The sequence below is a fragment of the Bombina bombina genome, unplaced genomic scaffold (genome assembly GCF_027579735.1).
Source record: "Bombina bombina isolate aBomBom1 unplaced genomic scaffold, aBomBom1.pri scaffold_990, whole genome shotgun sequence".
NCBI classification, from domain to species: Eukaryota; Metazoa; Chordata; class Amphibia; order Anura; family Bombinatoridae; genus Bombina; species Bombina bombina.
Genome location: NW_026511088.1, coordinates 24,370 through 43,325, shown reverse-complemented (window position 1 = coordinate 43,325; position 18,956 = coordinate 24,370). Strand labels below are relative to the sequence as shown.

Sequence of the window (18,956 nt, the reverse complement as noted above, 5' to 3'; positions counted from 1 at the left end):
TTATCATTTTTTCCCTTTATCTTGCTATCTTTATTTGAAAAAGAAGGCATCTAAGCTTTTTTTTTAGTTCAGGACTTTTTTATTGGTAGATGAATTTATCCACCAATCAGCAAGGATAACCCAGGTTGTTCACCAAAAATGGGCCGGCATCTAAACTGACATTCTTGCATTTCAAATAAAGATACCAAGAGAATGAAGATAATTTGATAATAGGAGTAAATTAGAAAGTTGCTTAAAATGTCATGCTCTATCTGAATCACTAAAGAAAAAATGTGGGTTCAGTGTCCCTTTAACAGTAATAAAACAGCAGCCATATATTTTTCAAATCCCATGCACGCTCTGACAGCTTTACAACAAAGGATACGAAGAACAAAGCAAATTTGGCAATAAAAGTAAATTGGAAAGCTTTAAAAAAAAATTGTTACCCTATGAGTTTTTTGTTCCTTTAAGGTAGCGTAGTGCAAGGAGGATGTAACAACGGCACCATACTTATATACTGCAGAATTTAAGATAGAGGTTTTAAAGAATATAATTTTTAAACATTTTCTTCAAAAGGAACAGAATACAAAAAATAAACTGCGGCTATATGCTCATTTGTATTAACCAACTACAAAACCGTAGCAGAAAATGCATGACATAAATACGGTTACGGTCAATTACAGTTATAACATGCTATTTAAAACAGTAAATAGGTCTACTTGTTAGATTTTAAAAATAAATATAACACTGAGGAGGTCTTTTAAGATGTTGCTCCTTATGTGAATTCTTACTGCTGCTAAGTTTTTAATTATATCACCAACTCTTTAAAAAAAAATCTCAACCCATGTTATAATTTAAAGGGACAGTCTACACCAAAATTGTAATTGTTTAAAAAGATAGAAGACACCTTTACTACCCATTCCCTAGCTTTGCACAACCAACATTGTTATATTAATATACTTTATACCATTTAGACCTCTAAATTGCTGCCTGTTTCTAAGCCACTACAGACAGCCTCTTATCACATGCTTTTTTATTAGTTTTTCACAACAGGAGACTGCTAGTTCACGTGGGCCATAAAGATAACATTGTGTTCACGCCTGTGGAGTTGTGGCTGACACTGAACTAATTGGCTAAAATGCAAGTCAATAGATAATAAATAAATAGCCATGTGATAAGGAGGCTGTCAGAAGAGGCTTAGATACAAGGTAATCACAGAGGTAAAAAGTATATTAATATAACTGTGTTGGTTATGCAAAACTGGAGAATGGGTAATAAAGGGATTGTCTATCTTTTTAAATAATAAACATTTGTTTATTAGACTGTTCCTTTAAATGCAAATTAATTAGGCTTTAAATTCTTCAGTGGTCTACAGCTGATGCAATACCGAAGGTAAATATCCATCATCATAGAATTTATTTGAAAACATTCTTTTAGCCCTAAAACACCAAATACACATTTTGTTTTAAAATAAGAAGCTATTTCTTAATATAGAATTAGTTTTAAAATTGAATATTTTTTTTTAAATTCACATTTCTTATCTTGGTTAATACTATCCACATTGATGGCCTGTAGTGCTTGAAAAATATCCCCCAAAAAAGTGAACAATGACAGACTAATATGACTAAAATAATTCAGCTGCACTGAGCTGTATACTTCAGATTAACTATAGTGTAATATCACACTTGGCATGTTAGGTCCTGTCAATAGTGTAAACAGCAGAGGACTTCCCGGATGTGGGTCGCTTAAAGGGATACGAAACCTAAATTTATCTTTAATGATTCAGATAGAGCAAGCAATTTTAAGCAACTTTCTCATTTACTCCTATTATCAAACTTTCTTCATTATCTTGCTATCTCCTACGCTTTACATTCCTGCTTTTTAAATAAAGATAGCAAGAGAATGAAGAAAATTTGATAATAGGAGTAAATGACAAAGTTGCTTAAAATTGCCTGCTCTATCTGAATCATGAAAGAAAGAAAATTGGGTTTTGTATCCCTTTAACCAATGCTTTTTAACCTTTACTGATAACTGAGATAAAGTGCTCAGCTGATCTAGAGCACTTTGTTTAGCCGTATAATAACCCTGGGCAGCACATTTTATTATACACAGAACTGTGGTGATACCTTCCAATGCTGAAGTTCAGAACATGAGGAGAGGAAAAACGAAAGACAGAAGAAAGTAGTTGCTCCAAGTCTGATGTCACCTCCGTAAGTCACCGGAAGCAGAAGAAAATGTAAACATCTTTTTAGGATAAAGTAGTCAGATCAGAGAAGCAGTTGCTGGGAAGTCCATTACAGTAAGGATGTTCCTCCCCTTTATGGTCAGAAAGCTTATTGGTAAGATTCTCCGCAGTGGTTAAAGATAAAGACCCAGAGGAACTGCTATGTATGGCATTTATAATAAAATTCAGTCGTGAATCAAGATGATCCTGGAGACTTTTCATTTCTGATCAATGTGATCCATAAGAGTCCTCTCCATACGTTCCATGTGTACAGACAGGAGCTTCTCCAATGTGCCAACCATATTTTCCTCCCTGCAAAATGAAATACAGAACTAGTTAATACCTTGATAAACACTGCACTAAATTATAAGTGTGTGTGTTTAAACATTAGGTCACTGTGTGTCTCACCTTGATGTCTGATAAGACTCTGCGCCATTTTCTCTTTCCTTTCTCAGAGGAAAGTCCTTTTCTAAATGCAGATTCTGTAGCAGCTGAGGTAAGGAGTTGTGATTTGGTGCATAAGCCATGGTATTCATTTGCTTGTGCAAGAATGAAGAAAACACGGTCTTCAGGTCACAGTCTGGGGTGCCATGATTTTGAGGGGATGCACTAGAATTTAATTGTATCTGACTTTGCGAAGTTCCATCAGCAATATCAAGAGCTTTGGTGGTCATGTCTGGAACCCTCTCTTTCTGCAGCTCACGGTCAACCGCTCGATCAAGCCCTCCAAAAAGCTGCAGTAAATGAGCTCCAAAGGGAGCCTGATGCTAAAGAGGGAAAACACAAATTAAAGGGACATTATACACTCGTTTTTTCTTTGCATACATGTTTTGTATCTGATATATTTATATAGCTCATAAAGTTTTAGTTTTTTTTTAAATTGATAGTTTTGCTTATTTTTAAATAGCATTGCTCTGATTTTAAGATTCCTAATCAAGCCCCAAAGTTTTAGGAGAATACCTACTCCAGCTTGCTTCTGTTTGTGTAAAGGGTCTTTTCATATGTAAAGGAGGGGGGAGGGGGAGTGTCTGATATTTCCCACTTGCAGTGGGTGTTCCAGTAACCTTTTAAACAGAGCTAAACTGGAAGCTTCTAAGTGAGTTTTTAAACGGTTTTATACTGGATTTTTATATCAGTATCTGTGTATATTATTCTTGATAGTAGCGTCTATTACATGCAAAATTGGTGAATACTGTCCTTTTAATCATTTATTTAATCTTTTTTGACAAACATCAGTAAAAAAAAAAAAAAAAATGCTCGGGTGTTTTTGTTGAGTTTTATATATAAGTTATTCCAAACAGTTAGACAGAAATCCCGGAATCGATAAGGAATTTTTTTTTTCCAGTATTTAGGGGTTTACGTAAATTTTTTTTTGCTCCAGAGCAGTAAAACACACACAAAAAAAGAAATTAAAACATAAGACTTGCAAATGGGTTCTCTCAATTAATTTGATACGGATGAGGAATACCTAATATATTTGAATGCATTTCTTTCATTTAACCCAGAAAGTTAATTCAGGACTTGTGCAATACATAATTTCATGTAGTGTTCATTAATTTTATAATTACAATTGTATCCCCCAAATACATGAATGCAATCATAAATGGACAGTTACATTATTATATTTAAATAGGGTTCATGTTCCAAAGTTTAAAAATGTGATTTGAGCTTTATTTTTATTTCACGTTTTACTAAATAAAGAGATATAAGCGTGAAATGAGCATCTGCAACAACCTTAACAAAAAACTACGCAAATGGTCAAGAATCAGATGCAAAATGTTTTCAACAAGTTGTTATGTAAATCCTGTGATAAAAAGCAAGTAATAGGGGCTGCTTACTGGGTCAAGTGGATTAGAAAAAGTTTAGCGATATGGGTTATTGTGGGGTTGGCAAATAAATTGCATTAGTTTAGACTCTGTGGTAAACCATTTAAAGGGACAGTAAACAATAAATAAATGCTAGATAGAAAGATGCATTTAAAGAAAAGATTAATCTAATAATAAAATGTAGATTTATTTTCTTAAAGTTGCATTACATGTTTAAATATTGACAAAATAAGTATAAACTTTTAGGGTCTATAAAGCAATGGGAGCTGCCATCTTGTAACTTAGGTTTCTTTCTCTGATGTGTTCTGCACTTTCATTTCTAACAGGAACTTAAAAGCTTGCAATTTCAAAATGGAATTACAGTAAAAGGGGACAAAATATATGATGCAAGAATATTGCAGAGATATTTTTTATATATACAGTTTATCATTCGATATTACCATCTCAAAGTGTTTAACGACCCTTTAATATACTGGAAAGACCATTCAGATGGATTGGAATCCAGACCACTGATTGGTAACTAATCTTATTTTTTTCCTTATACCTTACAATGTATCCAATAGCCCCTTAAAGTCACAAGGGCTATAATAAGACTGATTTTGATCATTCCTGCCTCTCCCTAATTCATGCCCAGCAGTTTCCTCAGTGAACCTTGGCTCATGTCCATACTAGTCCCAAAACTATAACCCTGTTGTAACCTGTATCTCTCTTTAAATCCCTATGGAACATGCAGGTGTGTTACAATCAAGTTAATTACACTCACCTTCTGCTGAGAGCGCACCATACTCATCAGCTGTTCTGCACCAGGTGAAAGTTTGCCGCCCATGCTGTCCATTATACTCTGCACTCGATCCATATTAATAGAAGAGTTCAGCATTGGGGAAGGCTGGGGAGCCCTTTCGTGGACTAGTGTCACCTGCACGGAAATCTTGCTCAAGAAGACAGAATTTTTCCCACCAAGGGAGAGAAGCTGATTAACATAAAAAACAAACCATAGGATATGCATGAGAGGAAATCAAAACAAAGATAAATGTGAATATCCAACTTTAGGCATAGGGCTATAACGTCTAGTGCTTTCAATCTGGTCCCCACACTCCCCAGATTGCACTACTCCGCTACACTTCCTCATCTGCAACACACACAAGTTCTCCTCTTCACTGCACTTTGTGTGGGTCCAATTTATATGTTTCAGGGGCTGTAAATATACATAGGTTTGTAGCACTTATCTTGCTCATTTAAAATGATTATATATATATATATATATATATATATATATATATATATATATATATATATATATATATATATATATATATATATATATAGCAAGAGGTGTTCTTGTTTTAATTAATGGAAGTTCTAAAATGTGTTCACCAGCCCTGCAAGCCAGGAAAAAAAATCTGAACTGCTCTTTATCTCAAAATATTTGACACAACTGAAAATATCCACACAAAGGAATAACACCGCTGCAGATTAAAACAAAAACAGTGCAGTTTAGTGGATGGAATTCTGATAAAATAAACAAAATGTAAGATTTGTACAGCAATAAACACTTATATCACTCTGAGAATAGTATCAATGTTAAAGGGGCATTATACAATAAATATATTGTATACGCATAGTATTGAGGTTATTCCCTGCCTCAATCTAGTCATGGCTGCCATAATGTTGACGTTTGGCTTTCACTATATTCCAGGGTTGACCTGTTTGCACACGTGCAGCAACTCTCCTTCAGATAGCTGCAGCGAAACCTAGGTTCCAAAATGGCAACACCCATAACTAGAGGGAGGTGTATGAAATTGTCCCTTTAAGCCAACACTTTGAAGCAATCACTTGTGCACTGTGAAGTGCTCAGTTTAATGCATCAGATCAAGAGTGCTCAAAATGTTTATATCAAGGGGTGGTCATTAAATGTCAAACTGGATGGAAGCCACGTTATATTATACTGACACTCATTTTTATTTTATAATTAGCAATTATATAGCACATATTAAAAAGCCACACTCAAACATTAACATATTTTTGCACACAAAACATAAATTAAAGTGGTTTTAAATAGATCATATTGAAAGTAACAGTGCAAAATAAATGTATTTGTATTCAGCACAGATCCATAAAAAATATATATTTTGGAACACTATCTTTAAAATGCAAAGAAATGTCTATTTAATAAACTATTTTCAAGTAAATGCAGCCTGTTGACTTGAATACATATTATGATTTATGAGGGTTCAATGTCCATTTCAATTATATTATCTTTTTCTCAACACAGTTCTGTGTTGTCTTTGACTTTCTGAAAGCAACATACAAGTGACATCAAGCAAGATAAAAAAAGGAACCGTCTACTCCAGAATTGTAATTGTTTAAAAAGATTGATTATCCCTATATTACCCATTCCCCTGTTTTGAATACCAACAAAGTTATATTAATATACTTTTTATCTCTGTGATTACCTTGTATCAAAAACCTCTGCAGACTGCCCCCCTATCACAGTTCTTTTGACAGACTTGCATTTTAGCCAGTGTTGACTCTTAAATAACTCCATGGGAGTGAGCACAATGTTATCTAAATTAAACACATGAACTAGCAGTGTCTAACTGTCAAAAACTGTTAAAATGCACTGAGATAAGAGGCATTTCAACGGCTTAGAAATTAGCATATGAGCCTACCTAGGTTTAGCTTTCCACAAAGAATACCAAGAGAGCAAAGCAAATTTGATGATAAAAGTAAATTAGAATTTTGTTTAAAATTGCATGCCCTATCAGAATCATGAAAGTTTAATTTTGACTAGACTGTTCCTTTAACACATGAAAGCAGTAAACTTTATAATGAAAACGCTCACCTTAATTTTGCATGATAGTACTGGAGTTTCCAACTTGAGACATGTTTTGTACAATGTAACAGAAATATCCTTCTCGCATATAGAAAACCTTTCTCCCCTGCTAGTACCCAAATACTCCTCATCCTGCCCCACCACACTGTAAACTTCAATAGTTCTTGCTTGGCTGTAGATACTAAGACTCAGTATCCGATCTTTTTTTTGTAAAACACAACTCAATGACAATGTGCAGGGGCTGCCAGCTTCTGAAGGTTGTGTTGGTGTTAAAAGTGCACCCCTGTCCCTGAAAGCAAAACAATGCAATACAAAAAATTAGACTGCTATATCTGGGAAATATAGTATTATCTTACTTAAAGGGACATGAAACGCAACATTTTTCTTTCATGATTCAGATGTAGCTCCTCTCGGCATACCGACAGGAATCGCAACCATTTCTCCTTCTAGACGCGGACAGGACCGCCGTGACGAGCAACATTGTAACATTTACTTATACACCTCGGTTTGAGGTGCAAGGTACACTGTATCAACCGTTAAAATAACCGAGAACAGCTGAAATGCATTAATTGACTATTTAAATTCCTGCTCTGTGTTTGTTGTTCGGTGGACATTTTTCTTTTTGCGCATACTCACCTAGGCATATCAGATGGTCTAAACACACCAGTGTGAGAATAATTGTTTTTAGAAATATTATATTCTTGACGATATTTTGAATAATTTTTTATGCCATCATTTGCATTTTGCAGAAGTGATTTTATTTGCTACAGCGATACGACCCTTATTAAAGGGACAGTCTACACTTAGAACAACCGCAATCCATCTGTTAGATAATGTCACAATGTATTTTGCTCACCCCTGCAACTGTATCGAGTCTTGTACACATCCCGAGTTATGCTCAATGAAAAGTTATAATATGACCGTTAGATATGGCCGCTCCGATCCGCCCACCCAATACGTCACCCATTCTCTTATTTTCAATAGTCCAATAGAAAATTGCTCACCGATCAAAACCCTGTAGCGCGCATTAATTGTTTCGCGCATGCGCAATGTCAGTGGGAACCAAGTATTCGGAACCAAAGTTTAGCTTTATTTTTTTACCGCTCTGGGGCCCGATCCGATATGCAGCGTCGCCCGCAAATGCCGGCGACGCTGAATTTTGCGCTGGTTTGGTATCCTATTATTTATATTTTATTTTTTTATTTTTTTTTAAATACATTTTTATTGAGGTTCTTTTTCATGTATACAAACAGTAAATGTTAACACGTAATAACAAGGAAAATACATAACACAGTGTACACTGCCTAAAGAAATCGCTCAGAAATACAGTACAAAAAAAAAAAAAAAAAAATACGACAAAGTACGTATTAAATGCACTGTCCACATAGTATAAAGTAGGTAGGCAGTGATGCGACAGGGTCACTCAAGGACCCCAAATGGAGAACCTCTTTCTAACTTTTTCTCTAAATATAAGTAGTAATAACATGGTAGTAACCAGGGGGCCTTGGGCCCTATAGGATGGGAAATGCTGTACAAAAGGGATTCTCTTCTAGCATATAGATAAGGTATGAAATATGCAAATGTTTATATGGGCTTAGAGACTGTAATAAGGCTAGTAATAATGGAAAAGAAAAATGTTATGTAGCAAATGGGAAAAACCACATAGTTAGTCCTTCTAATGAAGGAGGTTGATATAGTATGGAGACTGAGTATGATAGGATATTTAGGTTGCGGTATAGGTAAGAGAGACCGCGTAGTTATCCCTCCCCAAGAAAAAAAGGGGGGGGTATATTTATATGAGGGCGGGGAGGAGGTGGGAGGTTAAGTATTAAGTGAGACATAACAGTTAATCGCACAATGCTAAAAAAAAGGGTGAGAAAAGCCATTGTATCCTGACTTAGAATAAGCAAATTGCAATAGAGCTAAGCATTACATCTATACGGTAGACTTATTGAATATGAGTGCAGGTTATATTCAGTTCGCTAAAACCTGAGGGTCCAATATTGTATGGGTAGCAGGGAGGATGCATAACTAGAGCTAAATATAGGGATGAGAAATTGTACATCTAATTACAATCGCAGGTCCAGCCTGCGTTAGGAAACAGGTCATCCTGGAGTACTGAAGGTCCTCCTGTAAGGTAGATATTAGGAAGTGATACAGTTGCAGCGCCTCCGCTTGTACTCCCAAACAAGATTGGCAGTGAGACCACTGGATTAGTCACTTTTATACAACAATTGTAGGCAGAATACTGAAAACATGTACATAACTTTAACATGAAACAGAGGATAAGAGCAATAACTACATACAGCAATTTACATTATGGTGTGAAACTATGTTCAAAACTATGCTATGAGACTATTTATTTGTACCATATAGGCATCACGCTGCCCCGGCCGCTGGCAGCAAGATGTCATGTAAACAGACTCAATCTAGACTAAGCATATATAAAGAATGTAAAAATGTTTAAATTCTGTTTAGCTAGAAGGGGTGGAAAACTAGTGGTACTAAAATATACACGGGAGTGCATTGGGATAATATTACATTTAATTGCCATCAGTATCCTCATAGGCGCAGATACGCTGTGGGCACCTGAGACATAAAACTGCACTATATGGAAAAGGTGTTGGACCCTGTGTTAGAAAAGCCTTCTCATCCCTATCTGTCACTAGCGTTTACAAATATTGTTTGCATCACATAGAATAACTTAATTAGCGAGTGTGATAACAGAGCAAAGCATATTTATAGATTACAATAACGACCAGGATATATAAACCCACTGCCAAACATTATATTCATGTCTAGCCAGTGAAAAGGGAGAGCAGTCCTGTAAACTTATAGCAATAATCTTTTAAGACATCTTGAAACCACAAGGAAATGGTGTTATACTATGGGTCAGCTCCTGAGGGCTTAAGGGGCGAAAGCAGAGATGCAAGTCCCCGCAGCTGCAATATATGAACAGCTGCTCAGCTCCAGAAACTGCAAGCCGGGCCGCCATTATAAGGTATAGCCATGTCCACTAACCCACACCATCGGTCCTGTTTGCAATGTTAATAATACTAGATGTGGGAAAGCTATTGGGAAAAGTACAGTGCACTAATGGTCTGTTACATTTATGATGCTGTAGTCCTTGACTGATCCTCACCAGCTTGTAAATCTTGAAGCGCCATGAATTGGAAGACAAAATCTCTTTGCCGGCGGCAGCTGGTTGTCTTGTCGCCTGTGAAGTAATAGCTAACTCTTTCTCGGCTATCAGAGATGGTGCGAAAGCAAGCGGTAGGCAGGGCCCGCGGCAACTCACATTCTTCCATCTTCGGACCTGAGTCTTCTGATGCGGCTCAATATTATAAAGCGGAGCCTCCGCCCTGGAGTCATTAGTATCGGCATCTGCGTTAAACAAGCCGCCTCTCGATTTAAATATTTCCTGTCCAGGACCCACCAGAGTAGGGGTAACATACGCAGAGGTTGGTTTAGCAGAGATCCTGGACAGCTGAGTTTCTAGAAACCGGTAGGAGGCCTCGATGTAGCTCAGAGCTATTACCTCCCAATCCGCGGCCGCCGCCATCTTGGATATACAGATTTTACATGCCTTCTTTTTTCCTGCAGGGAGACCAGCAGTGCTGCTAATGATATGGCTTCTGAGGCTGTCTCAACAGACCAGTTCAATAAGCTGGGTACATTTAAAAGCTGTTATGCGACTCAAATAAACTGCCAGCTTCACCGGCACCGCTGCAAAATTTTCAACACCTGCGCCATCAGACAGTATCTTCTGGGCCACACTGCAAGGCTTAAGTCAGGGTTAAATTAAGTATGTAGGCGCCCAGGCTTGATTAGCAAGAAGCGTTATGGATAAAACATGTAGATGATCCCTGTCTTGCAGTAAAATCACACCTTAGATCATGGTATAACTCCAAAGTTCAAAATTTAGAGTCAGAGCTCTTACAACATGCGACCGGCCATTTAGGTAGTTGGCTCCGCCCCCCCACTTGGTATTTATTTTAACTAGGTACAATAGCTATTAAATAGTTAATAACTATTTAATAGCTACCTAGTTAAAATAATTACCAATTTACCTGTAAAATAAATCCTAACCTAAGTTACAAATACATCTACACTATAAATAAATAAATTACAAATATCTAAACTAAAATACAATTAAATTAAATAAACTAAATTACAAAAAAAACACTAAATTACAAAAAATAAAAAAAAGATTACAAGATTTTTAAGCTAATTACATCTATTCTAAGCCCCCTAATAAAATAATAAAGCCCCCAAAATAAAAAAATTTCCCTGCCCTATTCTAAATTAAAAAAGTTCAAAGCTCTTTTACCTTACCAGCCCTTAAAAGGGCCTTTTGCGGGGCATGCCCCAAAGAAAACTGCTCTTTTGCCTGAAAAAAAAAACACAATACCACCCCCCAACATTACAACCCACCACCCACATACCCCTAATCTAACCCAAACGCCCCTTAAATAAACCTAACACTACCCCCCTGAAGATCTCCCTACCTTGTATTCACCCAGCCGGGCAGAACTCTTCATCCGATCCGGGCGATGTCTTCAATCAAGCTGCAGAGAGTCTTCTTCCATCCGGCGATGTCTTCAAGCAAGCGGCAGAGAGTCTTCTTCCAGCCGGTGATGTCTTCCAGCAAAGCGGCATCTTCAGTCTTCTTTCTTCGCTCCTCCGCCGCGGAGCATCCATCCGGCACGAAGACTTCCCGACGAATGAGGTTCATTTAAAGGACGTCATCCAAGATGGCGTCCGTCAAATTCCGATTGGCTGATGGGATTCTATCAGCCAATCGGAATTAAGGTAGAAAAATCTGATTGGCTGATTGAATCAGCCAATCAGATTCAAGCTCAATCTGATTGGCTGATTGGATCAGCCAATCGGATTGAACCAGCCAATCAGATTTTTCTACCTTAATTCCGATTGGCTGATAGAATCCCATCAGCCAATCGGAATTCGACGGACGCCATCTTGGATGACGTCATTTAAAGGAACCTCATTCGTCGGGAAGTCGTCATGCCGGATGGATGCTCCGCGGCGGAGGAGCGAAGAAAGAAGATTGAAGATGCCGCTTTGCTGGAAGACATCACCGGCTGGAAGAGGACTCTCTGCTGCTTGATTGAAGACATCGCCCAGATCGGATGAAGAGTTCTGCCCAGCTGGGTGAATACAAGGTAGGGAGATCTTCAGGGGGGTAGTGTTAGGTTTATTTAAGGGGGGTTTGGGTTAGATTAGGGGTATGTGGGTGGTGGGTTGTAATGTTAGGGGGTGGTATTGTGTATTTTTTTTTCAGGCAAAAGAGCAGTTTTCTTTGGGGCATGCCCCGCAAAAGGCCCTTTTAAGGGCTGGAAAGGTAAAAGAGCTTTGAACTTTTTAAATTTGGAATAGGGCAGGGAATTTTTTTTATTTTGGGGGCTTTATTATTTTATTAGGGGGCTTAGAATAGGTGTAATTAGCTTAAAAATCTTGTAATCTTTTTTTATTTTTTGTAATTTAGTTTAGTTTATTTAATTGTATTTTAGTTTAGATATTTGTAGTTTATTTAATTTATTGATAGTGTAGGAGTATTTGTAACTTAGGTTAGGATTTATTTTACAGGTAAATTGGTAATTATTTTAACTAGGTAGCTATTAAATAGTTATTAACTATTTAATAGCTATTGTACCTAGTTAAAATAAATACCAAGTTACCAGTAAAATAAATATAAACCCTAAAATAGCTACAATGTAATTATTAATTACATTGTAGCTATCTTAGGGTTTATTTTATAGGTAAGTATTTAGATTTAAATAGGAATATTTTAATTAATAATATTAATATTAGATTTATTTTAATAAGAGTTTAGTTAGGGGTGTTAGAGTTAGATAGGGTTATTATACTTATATATATATATATATATATATATATATATATATATATATATATATATATATATATATATATATATATATATAATAACTATATTAACCCTAATATAATTAGGGTTAATATAGTTAATATATATAATAACTATATTAACCCTAATATAATTAGGGTTAATATAGTTAATATAGCTGGCGGCGGTGTAGGGGGATTAGATTAGGGGTTAATACATTTATTATAGGTGGCTGCGGTGTAGGGGGATTTAGATTAGATGCAAAAGAGCAGTTTACTTTGTGACAAAGCCCCGCCAAAAGTCCTTTTAAGGGCTGGTAAAAGAGCAGTTTTCTTGGAGGCATGCCCCGCAAAAAGCCATTTTAAGGGCTGGCAATAGAGCAGTTTACTTTGGGGTAATGCCACGCAAAAAGCCCTTTTCAGGGCTATTTGTAGGGTTAGACTTAGGTTTAGTGATAGAGATAGTTTAGTATTTTAGGGGTTGAATAATTTAATATAGCTGGCGGCAGGGTAGGGGGATTAGATTAGGGGTTAAATCATTTAATTTAGGTGGCGGCGGTGTAGGGGGATTAAATTAGGGGTTAATAATTTTAAAATAGATGGCGGCGGTGTATGGGCTCACATTAGGGGGTTATAGATTTAATATAGCTGGCGGCGGGGTCCTGGAGCGGCGGTTTAGGGGTTAATAACTTTTTTTATTGTTAGGATAGTGAGGGGGGATAGCGGATAGAGGGTTAGACGTGTCGGGCTATGTTTGGGAGGCGTGTTAGACAGTGCGGGTGATTTCATACTTTAGTCAGGTTTTGTAGGCGCCGGCAGTTTTTACAGTGCCGTAAGTCAATGGCGACTCCAGAAATTTGTACTTACGCAGATTTCTGGACATCGCTGCTTTATCAGACTTACGGCACTTTAGCATCTGACGGCGCCGTATATAGGATAGCTCGAGTTGCGAGCTGAAACTGCGGGCAGCGGGGGTTCCCTCGCTGCTTGCGCCGCAAACGCTGCATATCGGATCGCGCCCAATGTGGGGAATTTGAAACGAGCAGCACAGACGGACTGCATTCACGTCACTTGTGTATATTGGAGCATGCGTATTTACACACATGTGACGTAGGTGACTGACCGTGCACGAGTATGAATTTGATAGAGAAGGGGAGAAAAAGGTAGAAGGAGAAGTGAATGGGCGGAGTTTGGCGGCCATTTATAACGAGTGCAAATAAACTTTGATTTTCGGAGATGTCGGTGTGTGATTCAAAATATGAAGGGTAGAGCAGGTGAGTTAAAACTATCAGCACTAAATAGAAAGTATAAGCGACGGTTAATACGGGTGTAGACTGTCCCTTTAATTAGCCTATGTTTTTTATATTATCTGCCACAATAAATATATTATTATTATAAATTTGACCTAATTTTATCTATTGCCGACATTACTTTACATTTTAGTCCGTGCTTTAAGCGCTACCTCTAGGACATATAACAGATATTTAAAAGCCAATTAAATACAGTGGAATTACTTAATTTAAAAAAAATGCATAGTACAAAGACAATGCAACAACACTTTGCATAAAAAAACCAACAACTTTCAAATGTACTTCTATTATCAAATTTACTTTGTTCTTATAGTATTCTTTGTTGAAGAGATACCTTGGTAGGTAGTGTGCACATTTCTGGAGGACTACATGGCAGGAAACACGCTGTTACCTAGTGCTCTTTCAAATTTATAACAGTTATAAAACTGATGTCATATTGCTCTAGTCACGTGCACTCTCCTAAACCTTTCTACCTGCTATTCAACAAAGAATACAAAAAGAACAAAACAAATTTGATAGTAGAAGTAAAGTTTTTTTCAAATGTAACACTTTATCTGAATCAGGAAAGAAATTGAGGGATTTATGGCCCTTTAAACTAATGATTATTACTAGGTACAGTATACTAAGACTTCTCCTATCACTTTCCATCAGCTGTACGATGAAAATCATGTGAATAACTTAACAAATTTGCCATTAACCTATGTGAAAAAAAAACACTTTTCATTAGATTTGTCTTTGTTTAACAGTGCAATTATTGTTTCATCATTTCAAAATCAAAAATCATTCCATAAAAACATTAAAAAGGGATATGAAACCCAAAATAATTCAGACAGAGCACATCATTTTTTTTTTAAAGTTTCCAATTTACTTCTATTATAAAATTTGCTTCGTTCCTATGATATTCCATGTTGAAGAGATACCTAGGTAGCATCTGAAGCACTATATTGCAGGAAATGGGGCTGCCATCTAGTGCTCTTGCAAATGGATAATATTCCTGCAAAACTGCTGCCATATAGTGCTCCAGAAATGGGTACTAAGCCTACATCCCTGCTTTTCAACAAAACATACTAAGATAACAAAGAAAAATGTGTTAATATAAGTAAATTACAACGTTGTTTAAAATTGCAATACTGTATCTGAATAATGAAAGAAAAATGTTGGGTGTCATATCCCTTTAACCTGATAGAAGCCACTTACTTCTGCAGCCAATAGTGTGACTTTTCTCAAAGCAAGCAGAAAAGCAGGCAGAATATACAAGTGGAATACAAACAGAGCAGGTATGTACACAAAAAATTGTGTTTTTTTAAATCCTTTAAACAGTTAATTTAATGTTTGTTTCCTTTAAAATAACTTAATTCAAAATATTATGTTTTATAGCTAGTTAACAAATTTCATAGAGATATGTTTGGTTACTTTCAAATAAGACATTTCCTGAATGCTCAGTCTTTAATTGACTATCACAAGAATTGGGAAAGAGTTTATGCTGGCATGAGTATTTTCCTTCAGGGTAAAACCTCTATATCCCAATGGTATAATCTGTCATTATTTAAAGAAGGACATATGGCCATGGAACGCTTGAGTGAAAAATGGTGTACTGATATCCCTAGTACAGGAATCAAGATAATAGAAAAAAGTGTTTCCAGAGCATGGGCAGCTACCCCGCAACTCTCTTGGAGGGAATCCCATATAAAGCTAATTAACAGAGTATATATTGCTCCAGTTGATTTAGGCAGATGGAATAAGGCTCAAATTTATGTATACCACCGGTGTAATGCTCCTAATGCGAATTTGATACACTGCATATGGGCTTGTCCCAAGGTAAATCAATTCTGGCGTAAAGTAAGATATTGGATCTCCAAAGTTTTAAAGCATGAAGTGGTTCTGGACATAGTAGATATTGTCTTTTTGAAAAAATATGACAGGGGTGAGAATATTGATTTTATTAATTTCATAATACTGTGTGCTAGAAATGTAATATTCTCTTCTTGGAAATCCAAGAAGAGACCGGCGCTAGCGGCGTTACTAAATATGTTAGATAATAAATTAATACTGGAACAGTATGATATTCCAACAGGGTCGGAAAATGAGATTGAACGTTTTTTTAATAAGTGGTGCGACTATATATTTTCAAAATCAATAGAGCTGCAAAGGAGACTTATCTCGCCTTTCAAGAATTCTTTATGGATTCAAAATGCAGTTTTGAGAAGGGAAATTCACGGTACTATCCTGGATAATGGCTAATGAGGTCAGCGAGGGTGGCTGTCGGGGTTGCGGGGGGGGGGACTCCCCTCCTTTTCGCTTTATGAATCCCTTTTTTTTTTTATTGTCTTTTTGTGTATTCGTATGTTTGTCTTGTATTGTCTCGTCTTTTGCTTTTTATGTTTATCATTTATTTTTTGTGCTTATTGGTGTTTGACGGATTGGCCCAGGAATGATATATTTTAGGAAATACTTTAAGGGGTTTGCCCGTGCCATATCTGTAACTATATATTCCTGCTTTTACGCAAATATTTATCATATCATTTGAAATATGTAATGTCTTTGTATTGTTTTGTTCTTCAGACACGACTACTGTTTCAATATTCAGATGCTCTGCATGTTTATATAAAAATTATAAATAAAAAAAAAATAAAAAAAATTTCACAAAAGCAAAGACATAAAAAAAAACATACTTAGTGCTTTGGAGAAAAATTATAGATCATCCTTTATAGCATGATTGTGATATACATTATTTTATATTCTATTTTTGTAGCTCACCTTATAGGATGGTCATCCTTTCCAATAACAGTATCTGAGTAGGCTACATCCAATATGGACTCTAACTCATTGTCACAAAGCCAAGAGCTAGTACAAATTACAGGGGTCTGTGGACACCCACCAGAAGACATGGAACTTGACATCTGCAACAAAAAATGTGTAAGAATTAACAACTAGTCTGCAAAGTGGTTACAGTTCCAGAAAGAAAAATAACAGGGCAGGAAAAGTATGAAAAATAGAATTCTGAAAAAACATTGGATATATGTTGAATACATTATACAACAGTTAACACAGGGCTTGTAAAGAGATGTGTAGTATAATCAACTAGCAACATAATTATCTGACTATTTTCTATTATATAAAAACAGAGTATATCTGTAAAGAAGCAATATGACCAGGAAGTAATACTACTGCTGCTGTGACAATAATACAACAGGGAATGAAGGACTGAAAGAAAAAGGCTACAAAATAATTGTTTAGAGCAGTAAATGCCAAGGTCAGTGGTGCAGTTATTCCCATGGTAGAATAACTGAGAAGTGTCAGTGTCCAACACACTAGACAGGGTAGCCATAAACTGGCAGGACAATAAGTATTGACATGGTCGGCCTGTCAACGGGATTTAGTATTGGTTTACAGAAGAGAGCAGCTTGTACAACTGAATGGCAAAAAGGAGAGAGAAATCAGAGGAGAGGGTAGTATCTGACATGGGGTACCAAGCAATATAGAACATAAAAGAGAAGCAGGGAGTACCAAACTGGGCATACAGGAGAAAGCAGTCTAGTTAGACAGGCATTTTATTTGATGTCAGTCATAGGAGGACATATTGTAGGGATAACATTGTTACACAGAAGACGAAAGAGGGCAGTCAAAGTCCAGAAAAGAAATACAGATGTCAGTTAGTGGCGGGGAATACAAGGCGGTAGATAACTGGGAGCAATGCAGAGAAAGGTCAGATAGGATAGGGCAACGCTGCTAAGTATACTAGATAGCAGATAAGAGGGTAGTGCCAGGGGAAATCAAGCAGGAGATGCAAATCACTGCCAGGGGATACTAGGCACGGACAGAGCAGACGCAATAAAAAAGCTGTGAGATCGTGATCGCTAATATGAGATATAAAAATGCTTAAAATCACCTGTAAGATAACGGGGTCAGCGCAAATTCCCCCTTCCCTCCTATAACCCTTCCTGCGGTACAGATGTCACTGCCTTCAAAGGGGGACAGATTACCAAACGGACTACTTCCGGGAAAAAAGCACAGGAAAAGGAAAACGCTAGTCTGCGACTCGTTGCCATGGTGATGCCATAAACTGCTTTCTTGAGCGTCGGCCCTCCTCCGCTGTATTTTTGTTGTTGTCACGTACGTAGTAGTAGTGACAGCGCCTGGTTGTGAGTTCCTGCTTTGTGATTATTGTAGGGGCTGTTTTACGATACAAACTAGGGTCGGACGGTTATCAGTAGGGGATGGTTGGTAAACTAGGGTCGGACGGTTATCAGTAGGGGATGGTTGGTAAACTAGGGTCGGACGGTTATCAGTAGGGGATGGTTGGTAAACTAGGGTCGGACGGTTATCAGTAGGGGATGGTTGGTAAACTAGGGTCGGACGGTTATCAGTAGGGATGGTTGGTTATTAAGGATGACAGTTGCTTCTCAGGCTCATACTTGTTACCCTTATAAAGGCTCTATAATTACTGGGTTACCACTGAATGTTAATCTGGGCCCTCCCTGATAAAGATTTGTTTCGTTATCTGATTTCTCTTACGGCATAATAAACCATTTGTAATTACTTAGATGCAAAGTAATTATCCATTTATTGATACATTTTAAATAGCCAAATACTGACAAGTTTGAACACCTGGTCTAAAATTAAAGTGATATTTTGTGACGGGTCCTTCCATAATGTCTGTCATTATTACTCTACAGCCCAGTAAAAACAAACATAAAAGGTGATTAGGGTCGCCTTGTTTTAGACATTTCCTGGACACGTTGATGGGTGATGTAATTGGGTGTGGAGTTGGTGTAAGTTTACATTTTGCTGCTAAAATATACATTTTATCTAGTTTGAAAATGTATTTGTTTTATGGTTATATATTTTATATTTATTGAAAGCATAATGTTTGAGAAGTGACGTTTTAACACATTTTTAGG

General features: G+C 36.8%; 1 protein-coding gene across 1 annotated transcript; it reads right to left on the bottom strand.

Annotated features, from left to right (window-relative positions):
• Nucleotides 1-1,854: 1,854 nt before the first annotated feature.
• LOC128643596 (ATPase PAAT-like) lies at nt 1,855-18,047 on the bottom strand. Its single transcript, XM_053696440.1, is given in 7 exon segments — nt 1,855-2,427; nt 2,430-2,515; nt 2,612-2,970; nt 4,793-4,999; nt 6,872-7,151; nt 16,813-16,955; nt 17,945-18,047. Coding segments are annotated over 6 exon segments (1,275 nt in total). The 5' UTR covers nt 17,945-18,047; the 3' UTR covers nt 1,855-2,227.
• Between the last annotated feature and the right edge of the window lie 909 nt (nt 18,048-18,956).